This window comes from Suncus etruscus, chromosome 1, assembly GCF_024139225.1.
Source record: "Suncus etruscus isolate mSunEtr1 chromosome 1, mSunEtr1.pri.cur, whole genome shotgun sequence".
Taxonomy (NCBI): Eukaryota; Metazoa; Chordata; class Mammalia; order Eulipotyphla; family Soricidae; genus Suncus; species Suncus etruscus.
The window spans coordinates 67,099,469-67,122,679 of NC_064848.1; the positions used below are offsets into that span (position 1 = coordinate 67,099,469).

At 38.7% G+C, this 23,211-nt stretch overlaps 1 protein-coding gene across 1 annotated transcript in view; it reads left to right on the forward strand.

Moving 5' to 3' along the window:
* Window positions 1–5,055: 5,055 nt before the first annotated feature.
* RFX3 (regulatory factor X3) overlaps window positions 5,056–23,211 on the forward strand; it is a 331,177-nt gene continuing 313,021 nt past the window's right edge. The window contains 1 exon segment of the mRNA XM_049773246.1: window positions 5,056–5,227. Within this exon segment, the coding sequence (XP_049629203.1) occupies window positions 5,202–5,227 (26 nt within the window). The 5' untranslated portion in view covers window positions 5,056–5,201.

The window sequence follows — 23,211 nt, forward strand, 5'->3', positions numbered from 1 at the left end:
GTTTGGTTTGAAATAAGACCAGAAGTTTGATAATGAAAAACCCCAGGAAAAAACCCACAAACCTAATGATTCTGCAGTTTGTGCCTGGCAGCTCTGCTGTCTATAATCCCTAGTTTCCTAAGTGATTTACAGTCACAACGTAAGTATGGTTTGTAAGCACAATAAAGTGTTGTGACCCTTGGCAAGCACTGAAACGATAAAAGAAATGTGAACACTATGGGCAGAAAAGTGAGATTTCTGAGTGCACGAATATAAAACGGCAATACCCCCTCCCACCACTGCAATCTGGTGTTCCTGAGCATTCCAACTAAAGTTCTACTCCCCTAACCATATAGTACAAACACTACAACTAAAAGAGTACATGTCTAACTTGCACGCAATCCAATCTAGGCTTTGGATTGAACTGGCATCACAGAGCCTCCCAGAATTGCAAAATGTAGCCCTGAGGTGCCCCAGCAACCAGAGTGGCCAAGAGTGTACCTGGAACTGCAAGCTTGCCCTAAAGACCCTCTGCACATTGCCTGGGAGTTCCCCATCCCTCACTTCCACGGGAGTTTCATTAGGGAGCACAAGCAGTGCGGTCAAGCAACAGAGTAGAATGGAGGAATGGAAAAGAGGGGGAGAAGGGAAGGGAGAGAATAAGAAAAAAAAATAGAATTCTTTAACTTCAAAGCAAACAGAAGTTATTAGTGGCTATGAGAACTTTACAGACAAGATCTATGTCTAGTATATTTAACTCAAGTAATTACTATATTCGTAATTTATCAAATTTATGACTGTAACATCTTTTATGGTTAGGCACTTTTTCAGTCTAGTGTGTATTGTACTGAAACAGGTGATGTATATGTGACAATCCTGGGTCTTTCTATAATTTGTCAAATTATTTCTAAATTTTATATGTAAAGAAGCAACAATGCGGCTTAAAAACTAATGCAGTTCAAAAAGGAGGGGGACTATTGGTTGATATTCAAACATAAAGGTATCTTTGGGTGCTTTGATAGTCATGGTATAAAATCACATATCTATAATTAACTATGTTTCAGAATCTATAGCCTGAACTGGTGAATTGGTTATCTGATTCTGTGTGGTGACACAATAAAACTGGGAAAAATGTTTTAATTTTTAAAGTAACTCAGCAAAAGAAATTTATCCCTAAGTCAGGGAAAAAAGACCAATCAGGAAGCAGGTTTTCAAAACACACGAAGTGTCTAAGCTGCTTAAAAGTAATGTTACAATGTCCTGGCACAAAAGGTCAGGCACCTTTTCTAAAGGCGAGTTCCTCAAAGTACCCAGTTTAATCTCTTAAGGCAGTTTAGCACAAGTATAATTATGTGTTGTTTTTTTTTCCTAGCCTGAAGATTAAAAGCAGTAAATTCAAAGGGTGGGAGGAAATGATAGAACCAAGTTTACTGACAGACCTATGAAGCAACAGCTTACAGTGAGGGAAGGAAAAAGCAAAATGTTAACAATACAAGTGAAAAGCAAAGCTCTTCATAGCTGGTGTGAGCAAAACGCCACAAGATCAGAGGCCTTGACTTGAAAAGGGAATTAAGTGAATATTCCCAATGACTCTCAAGTTTTCCTGCAGGTGCACGGCCAAACTATTTTAAAGCCGAGGTGTTTAACAGTTGCTGGTCACAGTATCCTTTTGGCTTAGACGAACTGCCACCAGCCTCGAAGATCCGAGTATCTTTCTGCTCTGGCCGGTCCTCCTTATTCATTACCCAGACCCACACAAACCCTTTCCAGTTTCACTCGAACTCTCTAAGCTTGCCTAGACCACAGGATTTCAGGCAACTTATGTCAGGGATCGCACAACTCGGTAACGGGGCGCGAGTCTGAAGTGAGCAACGTGAAGTTAAGTTGCGCGGGGCTCCAATTCCCTTGTTTGTCTTACAGGTGCAAAACTTAAAGCCTCCAGTGACCCCACGAATCTGCCCAGGCCACCCGCATCTGGAGCACAGCAGCTCAGCTGCAGGGTTAGGAGGCTAAAGAAAAACAAAAACAAAAAAAAAGAGATATTGACCGTATAGAGCTATATGCATGCCAAAATCCGGACTGCAGAGACTGGAAGTAGCGGGACATCCCCCCCCTCCAACTGTGGAAGTCGTGCAGAGGCTGGGTGTCCCCCCCACACCCCGTGTTCCAGTTAGCTGCTGTGGTGCTAGCGAGCCCCGAATTCGCCTCACTGTGGCCGGGGATCACGAGCCTCGCCACACGCCGAGGGTCCCGTCCCCGGGGGCGCCTGCGGGCAGGGTTTGGGGTTCAGGGCGACAGAGAACGGGGAACTGGCACGGGGCCTTCGCACGGGCAGGTGCAAGTCCCCCGGGCCCTGCAGGCCTTTCGCTCCCGCCACTCCCCGCCCCGGAGGCTGGCAGGGAGAGAGAGGGAGGGCGGGAGGGCTGGCCCGGCCTCCCGTCCCCACGGCCACCTCAGCGCGCCAAGCCGCGGCGGGACCGCGGGGAAGCCGGCGCGCTGCCCACCTAGCCACCCGCCCGCCCGCCACCACCACCCACCCGGCTCGCCTTCTCTAAGATGGCGGCGCCCGACGCTCGCGCCCGCCCCGCAGGCCCGCTTTCCACACAGTAGGCAAGCAAGGCAAGAGGCGCGAGCAGGGCCCCCGGCGCAAAGGAGAAAGGTAAAAAAAAAGAAAAAAAAATCAAGGCACACCGAACTTTCCAGCCCCGCGCCGGGCAGGCGAAAAGCGTCGGTCGGGAAGTTGCTGCCGCCACAGAGCAACCTCAGCAGCAGCGCCAGAGCAGCGAGGAGACGGGAGGTGAGAGAGGGTGTGTGAGTGTGTGTGAGTGTGTGTGTGTGTGGGAGGGGGGAGTGGGAAAGAGGCGGCACATCCGGGCCTTTCCATCCGCCCGGCCCCGGAAGTGACGTCGCGGCTCGGAGTGGGCGGGGCCGAGGCGCTTTTCTCCAGGTGGCTGTCTCAGTCGCTGCGAGCTGTCCCTCCTTACCCAGTCCCTGAAGTCGCTCCCCCTCTGCCTCCCCTTCTTCCCACGCGTTCCCCGTGAGGTTTTCGAGGGGAAGAGGGGGGGTGGTGTCTCTGCAGCAAAAGTTGAGGTTCGGCTGTGAAAAAAAAAATATTCCCTCACAGTGATTTCCCTACAACTCGTCCGGCCCGGGGCTGGGCCTGTGCTCAGTCAGAGCTGCGGCCTCGCGATGCGACCTCGGCACCGAAGCCTAAGAAGCACTCACTCCGTTCGCGCCAGCCCCAACCGGGTTCGGGCTGCCACTCAAGGGCGCAGGCCCCGCCCCTTCCGGCGCCTCGCGGGCCCGCCTCCCCGCTCGGCCCTCCCCCGCCCCTCCCGCGCGAGTGTCTCCCTCTCCCTCTCCCTCTCCCTCTCGCTCCCTCTCTCTCTCCCTCTCTCTCTCTTTTGTGAGTTATAGCAACCGTTGCCTTGTGAATCAAGCGCCATAGTCACCGTAGTCCTGGCGACTGTTACCCATCAACAACAACTACTCCTCTCCTCCTCCTCCTCTTCCTCCTCCTCCTCCTCCTCCTCCTCCTCCTCCTCCTCCTCCTCCTCCTCCTCCTCCTCCTCCTCCCCACCACCACCACCACCATCTCCATCACCCACCAACAACACCACAATAATCCACAGCCAAGGTGAATATGCTTCGGTCTCTACATGTGTGTGAATGCGTGTGAGCGGGCGAGCGAGCGAGGAACGCGTGTCCGTGCGCTGTGTGTCCCGTGCCGGCGAGCCGAGTGTGGTGGCTGTGTGTGTGTGTGTGTGTGTGTGTGTGTGTGTGTGGGGTTCACTCCCCGACGACCCCGGGGGGCTGGCTGCCTTCTGGGGCGCTCTCACCGTGGGGGTCTCTCCGGCTCCGTCCCCCCCACCCTCCCCATCCCCGGGCTTGTTTACAATGGACCGTGTGCGCGCCGAGGTGCTGGGCTTGGGGGGTGTGGGCGCCCCGGCGCTCCCCCCACCCCAGCCCAAGCCAAGCCAAGCCAAGCCAACCCGCCAGCTCCGGCCCTGGGGCGGCCGCCGCCGCCGCGCTGGAGGGATGGAGCCCGCGGGAGCTTGCAGGGCTGCAGGGTGGGGGGAAGCCGAGCTTCCGAGCGGGAGAGGGAGAGGGAGCCCCAGTATTCCGCTGCAGATGGTGGAGCTCTTCCCCCCCCCCCCCAGCCCCCCTGGGTTTGGTCTAAGGAGGAGAGAGAGGGTCAGGTGGAGAGAAGAGCTTGCTTGCGCTCCCCCCTCTTTCTTTCTTGAATTTTTTTCCCCCTTCGGGGTCAAGTGTGTTTGTGCATTTCTGGGCTTTTGCAACAACAACAACAACAAAAACAAAAAACCCCCAAAATATAAAAAAAGCAAAAATCAAAACCGAACTAAGACCACCGTGTGCAAAGGGGCGGCAGGAGGGGGGGGTCCCCCGAGAGGTGCTGTGTTGTTGTTGTTGTTGTTGTTGGGTTTCACTTGTGGGCCTTGTTAGGGTTTTGTTGTTTGGCTTCTGGTACCACGGGCAACTTTTCCCACCGTCGAACCCCTTGTCCTCTGGGCCCCCTCTTTGCCTAGTGCCCAAGGGGCCCTCAGTCTCTCTGCCCGGCTTTCTCTTTCTTTTCTTTTAAAACTGTGTTTTCTTTGTGCTGCAAACAGTCTTAATATCCCCATTCTGCACTCTGCCCTCCCCCTGTGTCCCCCCTCCTTTTGCACACACACATGGCATTCGGGGGAGGGGGCTTTACTAAAGCTGGCTTTGCTTTTCTGCACCGGGCAAGATTTTTTTTTTTTTTTAATTTTGGAAGTATGTTCTCCCCCCCCACCCCCAGCCCCCGTGTGAGTGTGTGCGTTTGTGCGTGCGTGCGCGCGTGTGATTGCCACCGGATGCTGGGCATCTGTGCCACTTGGGTTAGTAGTTCTTGACAGTGCTTTATCCTGCTGGCGGGGCACGGGAGGGGTGCAGCTTGAGAGGTTCCATTGCACTTTGCCTGAGCCTCCCCTCCTTGCAGTGGAGTGGGAACAATTTTTTTCCCCTGTGGTTCTGAGATGTGGTGTGATAAATAACAGAAAGGACTCGAGGCAGCTCAGCTCAGCTCGGCCAGAACTCAGTTTCCAGAGTTGTTGGTGACAGTTGAGGCACTTGAAAAGAGTTTCCCTCTTCCCCTCCCTTCTTCATCACTGTTCGTTTTTTTTTTTTTTTTTTTTTATCCTTTGAGAGAGGTGAAATTGAAGTCAAGTTGTTCATAAAGAATGTATGAAGCTTCTCAACTTAAAACGTGTGTATATTTTACTTTCTTTGTGGTTATTAAGATCTAGGCATGTGTGTCCTTAACGTCTGCGGGTGTATTTACTTTTGGTGTGTTCTTGAGACAGTGACTTAAACCTGCTGGGAGAACTTTTTTTAGTCTGTCTTTGCAAAGATCATTTCTCGCTGTAGATTTGAATACTTAGGCAGCCCTCGAGTAGAAAGAAGGGCTCCTTGGTTAGAGGTAACTGTTGGAGGGATCCTGTAAGTTTGTTCTTTTTTTCAGCCTTATCAGTTAAGAGTTTTGGATGGTGAATGAATGCTAACGCAAAATATATTAATGCATTAAGATATTTGCACATATTTTTGAAGCTTCCAATTTGGATTTTTTAAAAAGCATTCTCATAAAGAACCAACAGCAAACATTTGCTTTACCTGGGAGAGTTTTCAGTGAATAATTTGACATTTTTAATTATTCTTGAAATCCTTACTGAACAAGTTGGGAAATTGTAATCCCGCAAAACGGCTAATATATCTTTAAAAATAGGACTTGGAGTTTAAAAGTTAACTTGATTTTCAATTCATTTTCTGTGATTGCTGTTTTAAGTGAAAGTGATATTTTGCTCTGAAGTCTTTCTCAGGGCATTCATCACCTTTCTTTATATTCTTCCCCTTCCCAACCTTGATCCTTTATTAGAGATGTAAATCTCTAACACTAACTTGTATCTTTGTTTCTGTTCAGATGAGTGTCAAATGCCTAAACACTTTTGGATGGTGAAGCTCCTGATTCCTTTAATTCTCTCTGAAGTTAAGAGGAGTTTTGCTGTCTCAAGACACTTTCACACATAATTTCATTTACATAATAGGTTTTCAGTTGAATAGAATATAAGCTCTACTATGATGGCTCAAAATTTTTTTTGCAGTGTTCAGTACCTTTTCTGAGGCATTACACTCATTACATTTTATTTAGATTTTACATAATTTCAAAAACTGATTTGAAGGCAGAACCTAAATTGAATTATTATTGATCCATTTATGAAAGCACTTTTGTGGCATATAAATTGTTGTTAGAGATTTGTTTCAAGTATGGCAAGATTATTTTATGGATAATCAGTGTCGTAACAAAAATACAAGTTTGAAGATTCAATGCAAGGATTCTTAGCACTTGATTAAGAACATAAAGTACTACCTGTGATCTTTTCCCTAGGAGACTGTACTATATATTCTCCTGTGTTCTTACTTTATAGACAAGTTAAAGAAAGTGACCAAACTTCTAAAACTTAACTGCTAAAATACTTAACAGTTAGAACTTAACTAACTTAAACTTGTAACTTATTCTGAGTAGCTGAGCATCTATGATTTATTACATATTGTAATACAACAACTTTCTTGGATTGCTTTATGAGTGTCATTAAGTTTATAAACATATGTATATAGTATATTTACATGAGTATAGTGAACTAAATCATTCTAATATGCATCATTCAACAGGAAAAGTTTTTAGAACATGATTTAAATTTAAAATATTATTCCTCCAGTATGTACACAATCTGATACTTAATCCATGTAGATGATTAAAGGTTTAATTTATAAGTTGAATATATTTAAATTCCCCAATTACTTTTATTCTAAATAAATTTAATGATGGTTATTTTGTTTAAAATGAACACTTAACTGTTGCAACATGTTTCATTATCCGGGAGATGTTGATATATTGCGTTTTCTTCTAAACTTCCATCTGAGGAAATTAGTAGGTGAATATAATTTTTTTTAAAAAATATATTTGTATTTAAAAGCGTGGATATAGTATTAAAGAGGTGGATATGTGAGAAATGTTTATATAAAATATGCAAGTAGTCTAATAGTGTTTCTTTGTTTTTGTGTTTGTTATCTTTATCAAGAAATTTTAGACTAACATAGAAGTTAAGTTTTTAACTTATGGAGAAACTTTAAGAAAGTAAACTTTAAAATAAGAAGAGACTTGGTTATTTTATAGTTTTTAATCCTAAGCTTTAGGTTAAAAATTCAGACTACTAGGTACATGATAAAGAGAGTTCTCTCTCATGCTACGTGCATGCAAGTAGCATGAGAGAGAACTCTTGCTGTTAGCACACACATCAAGTTACTATTTTAAAAGGATTTTAAATGTCCCTCTCTTCACAGGTGCATAGTTGTTCCCATATTTTAGGAATCCAAGATTAAGTATATTTGACTCAAATTAGCTTGTTAGGGACTTGATAGCTGCTTTACAGGTGTCACTTTCATTTATAGTGCATGGCATTCCAGTAATTCACAAAAGAATTATCCGAAACAGGTGGTATCTTTTGTCTTTGTCCTTTGTAAAACATGCTTTTAGAGTTAATTATTTTTCTATGAAGGTGTTTTTATAAAGTAAAAAAAATGTAACTATATGAAATCCGGATTTGTCATTTAACTAGCCCAAGGTATTTCTGAATCATTTTACTTTCAGTTGCATGTCTTCTAACAAAACATTGAAGAATTTTAGTATTAAATGTAATGATAAAGTCCTTTTGAATCCGGAGAAAGTACACAGGGCACTTTCCACACTCAAATATGACAAATTTATCTGAATCTAAAAGTCAAGTAGATTTGAATAAACAAATTGGTTAAGCTGACAAATTTCATCATTTTAATCAATAATATTTTTTCCATAGTATTTTAATTTGAATGGAAAGTGTTGAAAATTAGTATTCTTGTTCATTGATTATTTCAGATATTTTCAACTAAAATTTTTCTGAGTTTTATTGCACTATAGTAGTGTTCTTTCTATTAAAAAATGTTTTAAGTATTAATGTTAAAAACATGAGCAGTAATAATTAAAGGAGTATCAACCTACTGATTTTTAGGTTTGTTTTCACGTTGATTCTTTCCCTTTGTAAAATTTTATATATATTATAGCAAATGCACCAGAGGGTGCTATGTGCTGTTTGTAACAGGAGATAATAATCACTAAGCATGTGAACTGATTATAACTTTTATTTAAAGAAAAAAATTGATATATATGCATTCAAGCATATAACCATCTTTCTAAGAAATATAAATTTAATAAACTTTTAATTAGCAGTTTGATATGATTGCCTGTTTCTTCACTGGTTATGTGTATTAGCATAAAACAATTTTAAGATTAATATTCTTAGAATAGTCTGAATGTTGGCATTAATCCTACAGGCATGTATATATATTAATCATCTTGTTGGTATATTTTAATCTTAAAAGTTCAGTTTAGGGGCTGGAACAATTAACACAGAGGTAGAGGTAGGGATGGTTGACTCAAGATGGACCCGGGTTCGATTCCCTGGTGTCCTGTATATATGGTCCCCTGAGCCTGCCAGGAGTGATTTCTGAGCATAGAGTCAGGAGTAACCTCTGGACGCTGCCAGGTGTGCCGAAACAAAAAATAAAAATCCAACCCCCAATAAGTTCAGTTTGATGTAATCATATATGTCTGATATATATACAGTATGACTTTGTACTATGAATTTAGTATTGTTGGGACATTTTGCACATAATTAGTGATTTGCTTTCTGTGCTAAACTACTTAAAGAAAATACTGAAAGTTGTAACTTAAAGTTGGGGCTGGAGGATAGCACAATGGTTCCAGCATTTGCTTTGCACACAGCTGACCAGGGTTTGATCCCCAGCATTCCATATGGGTCCCTCCAATCCTACCCCCACACCCACCTGGGGCCTGCCCAGAGTAATTTCTGAGTGCAAAGCTAGGTAACTCTTGACTGCTGCTGGCTCTAAAACAAAGCAAAATCACTTAAAACTATAGTGTATGTGTGGTAATATGTTATTGAATATGTTGTTCTCTAAGTAAACAGTTGTGATATTAAAATTATTTAGAGAATTCAGAGTTACTTTATGCTGTTAGAGTTATCTGGGTTAATTATGGGTTAATTATTTAATATGTCTTACCTGAAAGATTTTACATTTTTTCCCCATTTTGCACTTTTCTTTGGGATGCGGACTTGGGACACACCTGACAGTGCTCAGAGCTTTCCCTTGATTCTGTGCTCAGGGATCATTCTTGGTGGGTCTCAGGGGACCAGGAATCAATTCTTGGTTTGCTTATTCAAGGCAAGTGCCTTGTTTGTCCTTGTATCTTTGTATCGTCTGACTCCTGCTATTAACGTTATGTCTTAGTAAATATTCTAAAAGATAAATACTGAATCTGTGGTATTCAGTTTCTTCTTAAGAAAACTTAGTTACATCATAAACATTTTTCCTCCAAGCAGCGAATTTATATTATTATTCCACATTTAACTATAACCAGTGCAGTGTGATATTTTGTTAAAAACAAAAGCAAAAACACGACAAATCAGGCATAGAATTTCTGTTGTCAGAATTTTAACAGAATGTAAAACATTAATCAAGAATTACATTTTAAGGTATTTTTTTTGTTTGTTTTAGGTATTTTTCTTAAAAACTGTATTTTACTGTGTACAAGTCACTTAGATTTTTATTTTATTTTGGTTTTGGACCACATCTGGGAGTGCTCAGTGTTTACTCTGATCTCAGGGAACAATCCTGGTGGGCTTAGGGGACCCTATGTGGTATTGGGGAGTGGACCGCTATGTTGGTTGCTTGCAAGGCCAATGCCCTACCTGTTATACTATCACTTCTGCCCTGCTGTTTAGAATTTTAAATTGTTGTATGATAAGTTTCATTTTTTCAGAATTTTTGTGTTTGAGGTTTAAATTTATTTATTTATTTATTTATTTATTCCCCCCCCCCCCCCCCCGGGTTCAAATTTTATATCAGAGTTTAAGATGCATTTTTAGAAACAAATGAGTTTAAGCATTGAAATATATTCGATGTTTATATATATTTGTTTTGTTCTTTCAATTGATGGGATAATAATAAGAATCCAACCTGTCTGGCTCCAGAGATAGTTACAGGTTTTTTTTTTTTTTTTTCCGCATATGGCATTTCTTTGCATAACTGGTCTTGGTTTGATCCCCAGTGTCACATACTGTTTTCTGAGCACCACCACGAGTGACACAGAGCACTCCTGATGTGGCTCACTGTCACCCATTCCATGTCCAAACAAAAAAAGAAAATACACACAACTTGTAGTCAGATTTCAGATTATACAGTAGGACTTTAATCACATTACCTTTATTTTAACCTCAGTTTTGTCAGTTCAAAAATAGTATTTGTATTTCTAGCCTGCAGTGGAGTTTTGTGATTTTTAGAGGTAGTAATATATTGTATCTTAGGCCAGTAACTTACCATAGAATATATGTTGAGTATGCATTGGTTAATCAACATACTGTTAGGAAATACCTAGAAAATATCTATTATAATCATATTTTCTGCTTAAAAGTGTTTTTTTTATACAAACCTGTGGTTTTGAAAGATTTTGCCCATTAATTGACATTCGTAATATAATTATTCCCTTCTCTTCTGTTTGAAAAAGAAAGCAGTGAGATGACTATTAACTTTTGGTAAGCAGTCTTATTATTACCCTAAATTATTAGGATGCTATCCTGGTGTTTTATTTTAGTTTAGCTCTACAGTGTTACTGTCATGGATTCTTTTGCTTGGATAGCTTTTCTGATCCAGGAATCTCAGATTGAGGACTAATGATGCAACATTTTATAAACTCTTACAGTTCTTATTATTTATTTCATTATTCAATTTTCTTTTTCCTTTTCAGGATTTATTTGAAAACTGAGTTTTAGTTATAAGTATTGTTAAAAATGTATTTACTAATATATAATAATGCCAGGATAGTCTAGGCAGATATATAAAGATGAATTTATTTAAAATTATTTCCTAATTTGTAATTTCCTAATAATGTAATTTATACAATTTATAAAAAAAATTGTTATTTTTACCAAGGGTAGACATATATATATGTAGTCACCTCTTTTTTTTTTTTTTAAACAAGTCTTTCACAGTTATATTTAAGGTACAGAGTGACAGTGAATTAGGGCCATTCCCACCACCAATGTTGTCCTCCCTTTACCCCTGTTCTCAGCATGCATCCCATACCTAACCCCTTTTGACTCTGGACACAAGTGTAGCCGGTCCCTTTTGTATATATAACTTGATGTAGATTGGGTATCTTGATTCTTTTGTTGATGACTTTGGGTTTAGTGTTTGGGTCTGATCATTTTTTATTTCTACTCAATGTTCATTTGACTGTTATGCAGTCACCTCTTATATGCAGCATCAGTATTTAACTTTGGAATAACTTACCTACCCCAATCTATCTTGAGGTTTACAATAATCTTGGGATGTTATCCTATATAACATAAATATGTATATGATAGGAATTGCTGAGGAAAAATGTAATCATTGCCTTTCTTTCAGTGTTACAGATTATCTAAAGAAAAAGACTGGCATCAATATCAGGCTACTCTTCAATAATTATTTTATTTTTCTAAATATTTGTCTAAGTATGAAATGTTTTTCTTATCTTAAAAATCTTTAATATCCCTAATTTTCACCAGACTGAAATTTAATTTATTTCAATTGAAAATTTATTTCAATGGAACTTTTCAGTTGAAAAATTTATCTGATACTATGTTACTTTTTAAATGCTTAATATCATGTATTGTACAACTTTTTGCCTTTTCTTATCCCTGCCTCCTCCTCTTCCTATTAAGAGCTAAATCATTTTTATTAGATATTAGTTTCTTATAAAAAGTAGACTGACTCTTAGCTTAGTCATCTCTACTTTTCTCCAATGAATAAACATTTGTAAAGGACGGTTAGGAAGAAAGTTTAGGAAATGTGACTTAGAGGTAAAATAATGTTATTGAAATTTTTTTGTTTTGTTTTTTCGAGCCACACCTGTTTGATGCTCAGGGGCTACTCCTGGCTAAGCGCTCAGGAATTGCCCCTGGCTTGGGGGGACCATATGGGACACCAGGGGATCGAACCATGGTCCTTCCTTGGCTAGCGCTTGCAAGGCAGACACCTTACCTCTAGCGCCACCTCGCTGGCCCCATGTTATTGAATTTTATATCACTAATATTTTCTTGTATTTCTCTTTGTTTTACTGCCTTCTTGAATAAAACATATCGGTGTTCTATCAACGATGTACATTGTGTATAATTTTGCTCTAGAGGTCGCCTTCTAAGATTTATATACTGACTAGAACTAATTTTTCTTTTAATTAAATTTTTTTTGGTGGTTTTTGCCATATCTGGAAACACTTTGGCAGTACTCCTGACTTTGTGCTCAGAAATTGTTCCTGGCAGGCTCTGGGTTCATGTAAGATGCTGGAGATTGAACCTGGGTCTGCTGCGTGCAAGGCAAAACTTTTGCTTTGGCCCCAGCATTTTAAGATAGAATCTCTAATCCCCAGATATTGCTGCTGCCTCTTTCTTTTGGTTTTTGGATCACATCAGTGATGCCTTAGGGGTTACTTTTGCCTTTGCTCTTAGGTATTGCTCCTGGTTGTGCTCAGAGGATCATATGGGATGCTGGAGATCAAATCTGGGCTGGCTGGTGCAAAGCAAACACCCAATCTGATATTCTTCTATCTCAATAGTCCCAAAAGACTGGCTATGAACAGTCACATATGCTTAAGGAGCTGTGGTCAAGTGCCCTGATTTCCTCACCCATATTGGAATTAATGGGGTCTCACAGCCTGAACGCCTGCAAAGCCAGCTCTTATAAATCTGTGTGCCAGACAAGTGCCTGACAGTTGGGGCTTCTGCCTGTTGCTCACCAGTGAGATATTTAAAACAGCATAATTTCCCAAAATGTGTGTGGATATTTGACAACTTGGGGGTTATGGGGAGAAGGGTAGAGGGAAGGAAGGAGTGTGCAAGTGAGTAATACTGTTAGTTCTCATCAAAAGTTTTAACATTTATATCCCAATTATTAAAGCCTTGAATTCTTTTTCCTGTATGATACCTTGCTGGTTTTAGAAAGAGAGATATTTCTATGAAAACGATTGGGATTGTTGGACTTGTTGGAGAACCAGCTTTAGAAGAATTGCTTAATCCACATTAGTAATATTTTAATAAATTTCCATGGACTAATTGCTAATTTTCTGTGGGAATATTTTTTTTACTTAATAATTTTTAGGTTTGGTAAGCAAAACATTATTGTACCTTTGGTCACAAAGTATACATTTTCATAAAAGTTTACTTTAATGTTGATTTGGCAAGTAGACTTATCAAAATTTTGTAGCATTATAGCATATAAAAGGAAACATTTTTACATTTGTTTTAGATAAGTAATATATTTCACTTATCTTACTAAGGGCCTTCCAAAGAATCTGAAAAATCAATAGATGACGGTTATTGTTTGAAAAATGTATGAATCTTAATTATTTGGATTTTGGTCCATACTGTACAGTGCATAGTGCTTACTTCTGACTCTGCTCAGGGATCACACCTGACAAATCTCAGGGACCATATGGGATGATGCTAAGGATCAAACCTGGGTTGGTTGTGTACAAAGCAAATGTTTTATCTACTTCTGCCCCATGAATGTTATTTATAATAGATTAATATAAGCACCCAGACATCTGAACTACATTGGGACTTCAATACTTGATAAGATTTGTACATTTTTATATAATAGCTCATTTAAAAAATGTGTCCCTCTACAAGTTCAATCACATAATTTAGATTAAGCAAAACCATTTAACAACTCAGTTAATTTACATGTTTCATTTATTCTGGTTATTGGGCTTCACCCAGTGATGCCCAGGTCTTACCCCTGTTTTTGCACTCAGGTGTACCTGGTGGTGCTCAGGGGACCATATGGGATACCAGGTAGGGAACCTGGTTGGGCCATGTGCAAGGTAAACACCCTACTCATTGTATCATTGTTTTAGCTCCTCCATGCTTTATTTTGAGAGGGATGAGGGAGGTAGCTGGAGAAGGGCAGGAATATGATGTATTTTTGGAAATCATATCCTGTGTTTCCTTTTTAATACAAGTACTTTGCAGATTCTCTTAACCCTAGGCTTTGAAGTTTTCTTGCACTGTATAGTTTTGATGAGGGTAAGGGTTGAAACTACATTTGGGCCATGGGGAAGATACTGAAGTGACTTGAACTATCAAGTTTCTTCTAGATTTCTCCCTCTAGTATAATAATCTTTAGAGATGTACATCTTCATGAGGATGGACATTTTATTCTGTTACATTTTTCAGTGATGGCCTTTCTCAAATTGATTGTATTTGTATATGTGAAACTCTTAGGACCTTAGTGAATGTGAATCTTTTTTTTTTTTTTTTTTTGGGCCACACCCTGTGACGCTCAGGGGTTACTCCTGGCTATGCGCTCAGAAGTTGCTCCTGGCTTCTTGGGGGACCATATGGGACTCCGGGGGATCGAACCGCAGTCCGTCCTAGGCTAGTGCAGGCAAGGCAGGCACCTTACCTCCAGCGCCACCGCCCGGCCCCGTGAATGTGAATCTTAAGGAAACTTTTAAGAATACTCTTAAGTATTTCTTTTGGTTCTGCTAAAAGAGTAGTGAGAAAATCTAGTTGATAACTAATGGAAATAATGCCTTATATATACCTCTATCTTTTGCTTCAGGTTTTGTGTATATATGGTCTTTTGTATTATGTATGTATTGTTTACATAAAGCACATCTTGGTATTTCTTTTTAATGTAGTTATTTTGCTGTTTAAACCTGGTTGTTCCCATGTTTAGGCCAACATTTCAAATAACTAAGTATATAATATGTCATACTTGGCTTTCATTGATTGGTAGCTGATTATGTCTAATGGTAATTTTGGGGATGAATTTAATGAAGTATCAGTTTTAAGGGTCTTTAATTCAAAAGATGATACTTCATTTGTGATCTGAAAAATCATCTTTACTATTTAAGTTTACTGTATATATTTGAGTGCTGTGATGAAAAAAACTGAAAAGTTAGTACACAGATACCAGATAAAATTAGTTGTGTTTTGCAACATGATTGTAATTCATGCTTGTAAAGGATTTTTAAAAATACTTTGCTACAGTAATTGTTTTAGAATGTAGTTATATTGAGAAAAATGGAAGTTGGCTTAGACACTGTATTTTGTGTGTATATGTGCAAGCCTCAAGAAAGTCATTTCAAAACACATTTTGTTTGGTGCTACTAATATTACTTTTTTTCCTTGGTTTTTGTATTTTATATAGTTTGAATAGTATTGGGAACCATTTGAATGCTATTTTCCTTAAGCAAAACATTGGGGAAAATGTCTGACAAATTCATTGAATGCCCTTTGTGTAATTTTGGGAACAGTTTGTAATATAGCCTTGTATGATGATTTACAGAGGCCACCTTTAGTTAACAAAGACTATTAATCTTGGAGTGGAATTAAATTATAGTTAAAGATAAAAATTGTAATTCATTTTCCAATTATAGTAGGCTAAGAAGTTATACTGCTGCATCAACATTTGATCTGCTTCTTTATTTTTAGAAGTCTGCTGAGTTTTGAAATTTAAAACCTTTTAAATAATGTTGAATGAGTGGCGCTACATAATAGATGTGGATTTATATTTCAGCAAAGGTTTGAGAGCCATATGGCTTGTAGGTAAGGTGGGATTTTATTTGTGAAATTGAAAGACAATGCATCTTGTATTTTGATTATATTAGACTTTCTTGAGCATATATTTATGTTGTTAAAAGTGTAACTGTTCTGGGATATAGATGAGAGTAATTTTTGAGAGAAACTCATTAGTGATCATGTTATTTCATTTACCTCATGATATCTTGATAAACTTGGAACTAAAGGCTTCTTTTTTGGACAATATAAGCCTCACTGATATATTTTTATTGATTTACATTACTTTTAGACTTCCCAAAAAGAGAAACCTATTTTGGAGATGCAGTGTCCGAACTTTGGAAATTCTGTTTACCTTTTAGTTTACAGGTCTTAGAAAAGTGCCAGTAAATGACACTTTATACCAGGGGTCTCAAACTCGCAGCCCACGGGCCGTTTGCAGCCCTCCATACAACATTTTGTGGCCCTGCCTTAGAGGAATCCTTTTTTGTTTTGTTTTAGTTGTTTGGGTCACACCCCCCAGTGTTCAAGGCTTACTACTGACAAGGATCACCCCGACTTTGCCTCCTGCGGCCCCCAGGTAAATTGAGTTTGAGACCCCAGCTTTATACCCACCTCAATTTGAAGAAATGACATATGAATGAGAGTGAATAAGCTTGAGCATATAATTGGAAAAACTTCAGAAAATGAATAGCTATTGATACATACAGATAAATAGAAGCATCATTTTGGGGACTATATGAAAACCAATTTTCCTTGTTCAGTGTATCTAGTAATGATACCAGTAGTGTTAATTACATTTCTAATTTTTGTTTGTTTTTGGGCCACACCCAACGGTGCTTAGGAGGTACTCATGTCTCTGTGCTCAGAAGTCGCTCCTGGCAGACTCGGGGACCATATGGGATGCTGGGATTCGAACTGGGGTCTGTCTTGTGTTGGTCGTGTGCAAGGCAAACACCTTACCACTGTGCTATCACTCCATCCCCTGCATTTCTAATTTTTGATCCCAAAACACTCTAGTGAAAATGTATGAAATATTTGGGAATAAATTTGAATGTTTTAAGAGAAAGAGATAAATAAGGTATATAAGATACTAAATTTCACATTAATTACATATAGATTTACATATATGTTGAAAATATGTCACATATGTAATTTTAAGGTTTGATCATATAGAAGACTGAAAATGATATAAATAGAAATCAGTAAGAATAGAAAAAGTAGAAGGTATTAAGAGAGGAGTCAGATAGATAGTATAGTAAAGCTTTTGGCTAGTTCAATCACTAGCATCTCGTATTGTCCCCTGAGCATGGCTAGGAGTAATTTCTCAGTGTAGAGCCAGGAGTAAGCCCTGAACATTGCTGAGTGTGATTCCCAAAACAAACCAAACAATAAAGATACAAATAGATAAAATTAAGATTTTGAAAAAAAGATAAATTAAGGGGCCGGGCGGTGGCGCTGGAGGTAAGGTGCCTGCCTTGCCTGCGCTAGCCTAGGACGGACCGCGGTTCGATCCCCCGGTGCCCCATATGGTCCCCCAAGAAGCCAGGAGCAACTTCTGAGCGCATAGCCAGGAGTAACCCCTGAGCGTCACAGGGTGTGGCCCAAAAACCAAAAAAAAAAAAAAAAAAGAAATAAAGATAAATTAGGTGCTATTAATCAGTTATGTAATGTGGATTATTAAATAGCCATTCATTTAATGGGTTTTGCCTTAATATGATTTTAACTAATAGGGGATGCTAGGGAATAGACTGAAGTTTCTTTGCAGTATCATGACAAGTTTTTTGTTGGGAATAGTTACAACTTTGAAAATTTTGATTATTATTATTATTTTTGGTTTCAGTGCTCAGGGGTTACTTCTGGCTGTCTGCTCAGAAATAGCTCCTGGCAGGCACGGGGGGGGGGGGGGGGGGGGGCCATATGGGACACCGGGATTCGAACCAACCACCTTATGTCCTGAATCGGCTGCTTGCAAGGCAAACGCCGCTGTGCTATCTCTCTGGGCCTGAAAATTTTGATTATTATTACATGGGTATTTCATTATCAATATTTTATATAGAAAAACATTGAATCATAATACTGTATGAATTTCTTGAAACTGACTATGACATTATACATAATATAACATTACTATACAAATATAAAATAATACAGTTGGGATACTTGAGTAGCTTATATGATATTCATGTCTATAGGCTACACCTGGCTGTGCTCAAGGCTTACTATGGGCCCTGGGCTCAGGGATGCCTCCTGTTAGGCTTGGGGCTCATATCAGTGTGAATATTTAAAACGTGTTTTTTTCTTTTTTTTTTTTGTGGTTTTTGGGTCACACCCGGCAGTGCTCAGGGGTTATTCCTGGCTCCAGGCTCAGAAATTGCTCCTGGCAGGCACGGGAGGACCATATATGGGACGCCGGGATTCGAACCGATGACCTCCTGCATGAGAGGCAAACGCCTTACCTCCATGCTATCTCTCCGGCCCCGTTTTTTTCTTTTTTTTTGGAAAAAAAAAAAAAGCTCTTAGAAGCCTTTATACTTCAATTTTAAAATTATTTATTGTACTTGCTGGTTCTTAAATCTTGCTTTTGGATCTATACTCAGGGATCTCTTCTATTTTTTTGTTAGTATTTTTTGTTTTTAGGCTACACACAGCAATAGTCAGGCTTACTTCTTTGCACTCAGGAATCACTCATGGTAAGCTTGGGAGACCAATAAGATGCTGGAATTGAATCTGGGTTGGTTGCATGCAATGCTATATATCAGTCTGGCCCATCAGGGATCACTTCTTATGACAGGTATTGGGGAAACCATATGGGGTGCCTGGGATTCAACCTGAATTGGTCTCATACAAGGCAAGCACTTTCTCTAGCCCTAGAAACATTAATTTTTTTTTGATTATGGTTCGTAAGACTTGATATTTTAGGGGCATAATCTCTCACTTCCTCAAAATATGTTATATCCTACCTACCATCACTACCGCCATCCTTTCTCTGTCATTCATTGGCCCTCTTTCCCCTTTTCAACTTTTCTTCCATTAACACCTTAAGCTTAAAATCAAATTATAGATTTATTTTCCCTTTTGAAAGTTTTTTATATTCCATATAATGTTAGAAAAAATGGTGAATTATTTTTGGGGGTGAAAAAGTTGCATTCACTGCATTTATTATTTTATATAATCATGAAATTATAAAACAAGCCTTTCCAGTAGTATATGGATCTACTTGTAGATACTTCAAATAGCAAATGATTTAATGTTCCAGTTTGAGTCCATATAAAGGAAAACTAAGAATTGACCTGTATTTTCAAAATGACCTACTTTGCATACAGCTAAGCTTTTGTGTCTGGATCTAGAACCTTAAATACCCTGTGAAGTTTCTACCTGCCTCATTCTTGTCCTGTTTCTATTCATTCTATTACCTGATTCCTGATTATTTTTGCTTTGTCAGCTGACCAAAAGGAAAAGTTAAAGTGCTAGAGCATAGCTAAAGAGGTAAAAATTCTGTCAAGCTTCTCAGTGGTTCAGAATATGTAATATTCTGGTAAGACATTATTAAGATGTGTTTAGTAATAGTTTTGTTGGAACAAAATTTGTGGTTATCTAATGCAACCTTTTTGCCTTTCTCCTACTTAAAGAGAGGATAACTGAGATTAAATGATTTGCAATGGGTTTTCAACCAATGTTCTCTCATAGAGGTCAATGCAGTATTACAGTAAAATTGTAAGGGACTCCGAGCAATCTTTGAGAAGTCCTAGGCACCACCAGGTTTTGCCTCTCCCCCCCCCCCCCCAAGAAAATAAAATATAATAAACAAATGTGAAGCCTTTCATATTTAGAATACTTGTTAATTTTGTCTATGTTTGAACTTCATATTTGTTTAACTTTTTTTTCCTAAAAAACAAATTTTAGGGGCCGGAGGGATAGCATGGAGGTAAGGCATTTGCCTTGCATGCAGAAGATCTGTTGTTTGAATCTCAGCATCCCATATGGTCCCCTGAGCCTGCCAGCAGCGATTTCTGAGCATAGAACCAGGAGTAACTCCTGAGAGCTGCCGGGTGTGACCCCAACCCCTGCAAAAAACCAAAAAAAAAAAAAAAAAAAAAAAACCCAAAAACCCCCGAATTTTAAAATTTGTTCAAATTGGATAGATTCCTTTAAGTTAAAAAGTTATTTCCAGTTACAAAGTTTATATAGAAAATTTAGAAGGACGGGCCAGAGTGATGGCACAGCGGTAGGGTGTTTGTCTGCATGCAGCTGACCCAGGACGGACCTTGGTTTGATCCCTTGGCATCCTATATGGTCCCCCAAGCCAGTAGTGATTTCTGAGCGCATAGCCAGGAGTAACTCCTGAGCATCACCTGGTGTGACCTGAAAACCAGAAAAAAAAATTAGAATGATAGAAATAAAAGCTATAAACATTAAAATAATAAACAGACTATACTTTTAAAGTAGAAATATCAAGTTTGTTTGCCTTTTAAAAATGCTATAATTTTATTGTTTATATTTTCTCTCTTTGGGTGTTATTGACATATATGGTATGTATCATAATGAATAGATAATTTTCAGGCCTGGCATATGCCTTTTATTTGGATGAAGGTAACAATAGTTCTTATCATTCTAAAGATTGTTAGGAAAAATAATTTGAATTGCTGATTAAAAAAACCTAGAAACAATTGTTCTGATGGGTCATTCTTTTGTGAAACAAAAGTAAAATCCTGGCAGCATGACATAAGCAGTACAAGTTGAGGCTTGCCCAGCTGGATTTTAAAGGTGTTGCAGTGCTCTAAGTAAGAGAGAGGCATGAATGAGAAGAATGAGAATGTGAAGGGTCTGCCCTTTATGCCATGGCAACCAGAAGCAATACCAGGAGTCATGCTATTATATTCTTATTTTCTTAATCTGAATTTTTATAAGAATATGTTATTTACTGAGTTTGAGACTGGCAGAATATTTTCCAAGATTGTGTGTATGCGTGCGTTCATGTTTTTTATACTTGGAAGTAAAACTGTAAGCTCAGGGTTGAACATAAATTTTGTATCTTGTTTATTGATAAAGCACAATTTGAGCACCAAACAAGTTGATAATATTGTTAGGATGTTGATTTGTAACACTTCCTAAAATGTCCACTGAACTTTGTAATGGTAACTTGATGCTCTTACTGCATCATTTGTGGTACCAAATTTGAAAGGATACATTTATATTAAACTGGAGTAGGTTTCCTTTAGGGGACAACCATTTGTCTTTTGCTCTTAACAAGGTAAAACCCCAGGGGCAGACCTTTCTTGTAAAAGCATTCCCCTGGGATTTATTCTCGCCTTCAATAAAAATGGAGCTATGATAAACAAAGGTATGATGAAATATTACCTAGCTGTTGCATTTTTTGCCTTGAAATTCCTCACTCTTAGTGTTTATGATTATAGTTTCCTAATTTTATGCTGTTGTTTTATGTAAATTTAGAGACTCAATCATCATGCATTAAACTGATTTTGCTTTTTGTTAATTGGAGAAACGTAGTTTGAGGTCTAGGGAATTGACAACGGAATTTTAAATCACATTGTTTTTTTCAAATTAACTTTATTCTTGATCTGCCATCTTGCCTACTTGTCTACTAAATAGAATGGAAAATATAAATATTAAACCTGTAATTCAGATGAGAACAATGTGCCAAATACTTAGAAGACTTAAACTGAGATTTGAAAGTAGAGATTTAGTTACCAGATTAACACTAGATTGCTATATTTATTGACTCTAAACAGGAATTATCTAAACAATGCAATGTAGTCTCAATATCTTATAACCTGGAAAAATTTTTACCTACACTCTTTCAAAATATGAGGTAATAAGGGGAGAAACATATAGTACAGTGGGTAAGGTGCTTCTTGCAGTCAGGGTTCAATTCCCAGTCAGCAAATGGTCCTCTAAGCTGCTCTAGGAGTGATCCTGAAATACACAACTAGGAGCTTGAAGTAAGCCCTAAGCACAGCTTGGACTGGCCTCCAAACCAAAAAAATAAATAAAACTAAAAATATTAGATTAATAGAATATCATAAAAAGGAAGTTACTTGGTATGTGTTCAGAGAGGCCATATTTCATATTTTCCATGTTAGAACCATAGTATTTCTTGCTTTCTGTTATTTAGAAAAATTTTTGAGTCATAAGACTGCCATAGTCTTTGCTATTAGAATACTTACCATCTAATATATATTTTCAAGCTATTTTTTTTCACTTTGCTTTGTAACTTTTCAGACAGCCTATATTATATACTACAAATTAATTGGTTAAGAGCAAGAAGTTTGGAATGAATAGCTAAGGGTTTAGTTCTAGCTCTCCTGCTGACCAGTTTAACTTTAGGCAGTTTAACTTAAACTCTGAAATAAGGTTAATAAAATCTACCTTAAATTATTGTTTAATATGATTATATTAGATAATAGGCAAGTAACACTATTTGGCACATAAATAGCAGTTGCTATGCTACAGTGTATGGTCACTTGAATTCTGCATTTTTTAAAAACAAGTTTTTATTGTTTATAGAATGTATTTCCCAGCCTATTTAAAATTTACCCTTTTGGGGCCTGAGAGATAGCATGGAGGTAGGGCATTTGCCTTGCATGCAGGAGGACAGTGGTTCAAATCCCACATCCCATATGGTCCCCCAAACCTGCCAGGAGCAGTTTCTGAGCATAGAGCCAGGAGTAACCCCTGAGAGCTGCCGGGTGTGACCCAAAAACAAAACAAACAATAAAATTCATCCTCTTATAGTTAGATTCACTAATGAATTTTATGTTATTGATTGGGAAATTATTTACATATTTGTTTGAAGTGGTTAATCTATGCAAATTGATAGTTAACAGAGGCCAGATGATTTCTTCCTCCCTCCCTCCCTCCCTCCCTCCTTCTTTCCTTTCTCCCTCCCTCCCTTCCACCCTTATAAAAGTGATGATTAGGTGTCAGTACCAAATTATAGAAAACATTTTGCCATTTTATATTTTTGTTCAGCCTAAGTTCTGTAATGACCATTAGAGCAATGTAGTCCTATTGTACATGGATATTAATTCATGTTTTAATAAATGAATTTAATTACAGTAGAGAGTTATTACAGTAGTTATATCTGTGGTTACATTTGTGATTTCTCCTCCCCCCTCAAGGGTTTTATTATTGAAAGACATAGTTATCAGCTTTTCTGTTTACCTTAGAAACTTTACCCTACAAAACATTAAAAAAAATCTAGAGCTAGCCGTTACTCATAAATACATTGAGGTTCTTTTAATCGTTATTTTTAATTCTGTATCATCTCTTGAGTTGAGTTTGGTGAGTTTACTATTAGTTGTGGAGAGTTGTTCTAATTGCTCTCCAATCTCAAGGAGTTTCCTTCAATTTCCAGAATCAGTGAAGTTGCCAAAGCTCATTTTCACTTTTCATAATAGTTCATTTATTCTTTTGAGAAAATACTGCATATATATTATGGACTAAATAGTGAATTACTAGTAAAATCAACAATGAACAAAATTAATTGGGGCCAGATAGA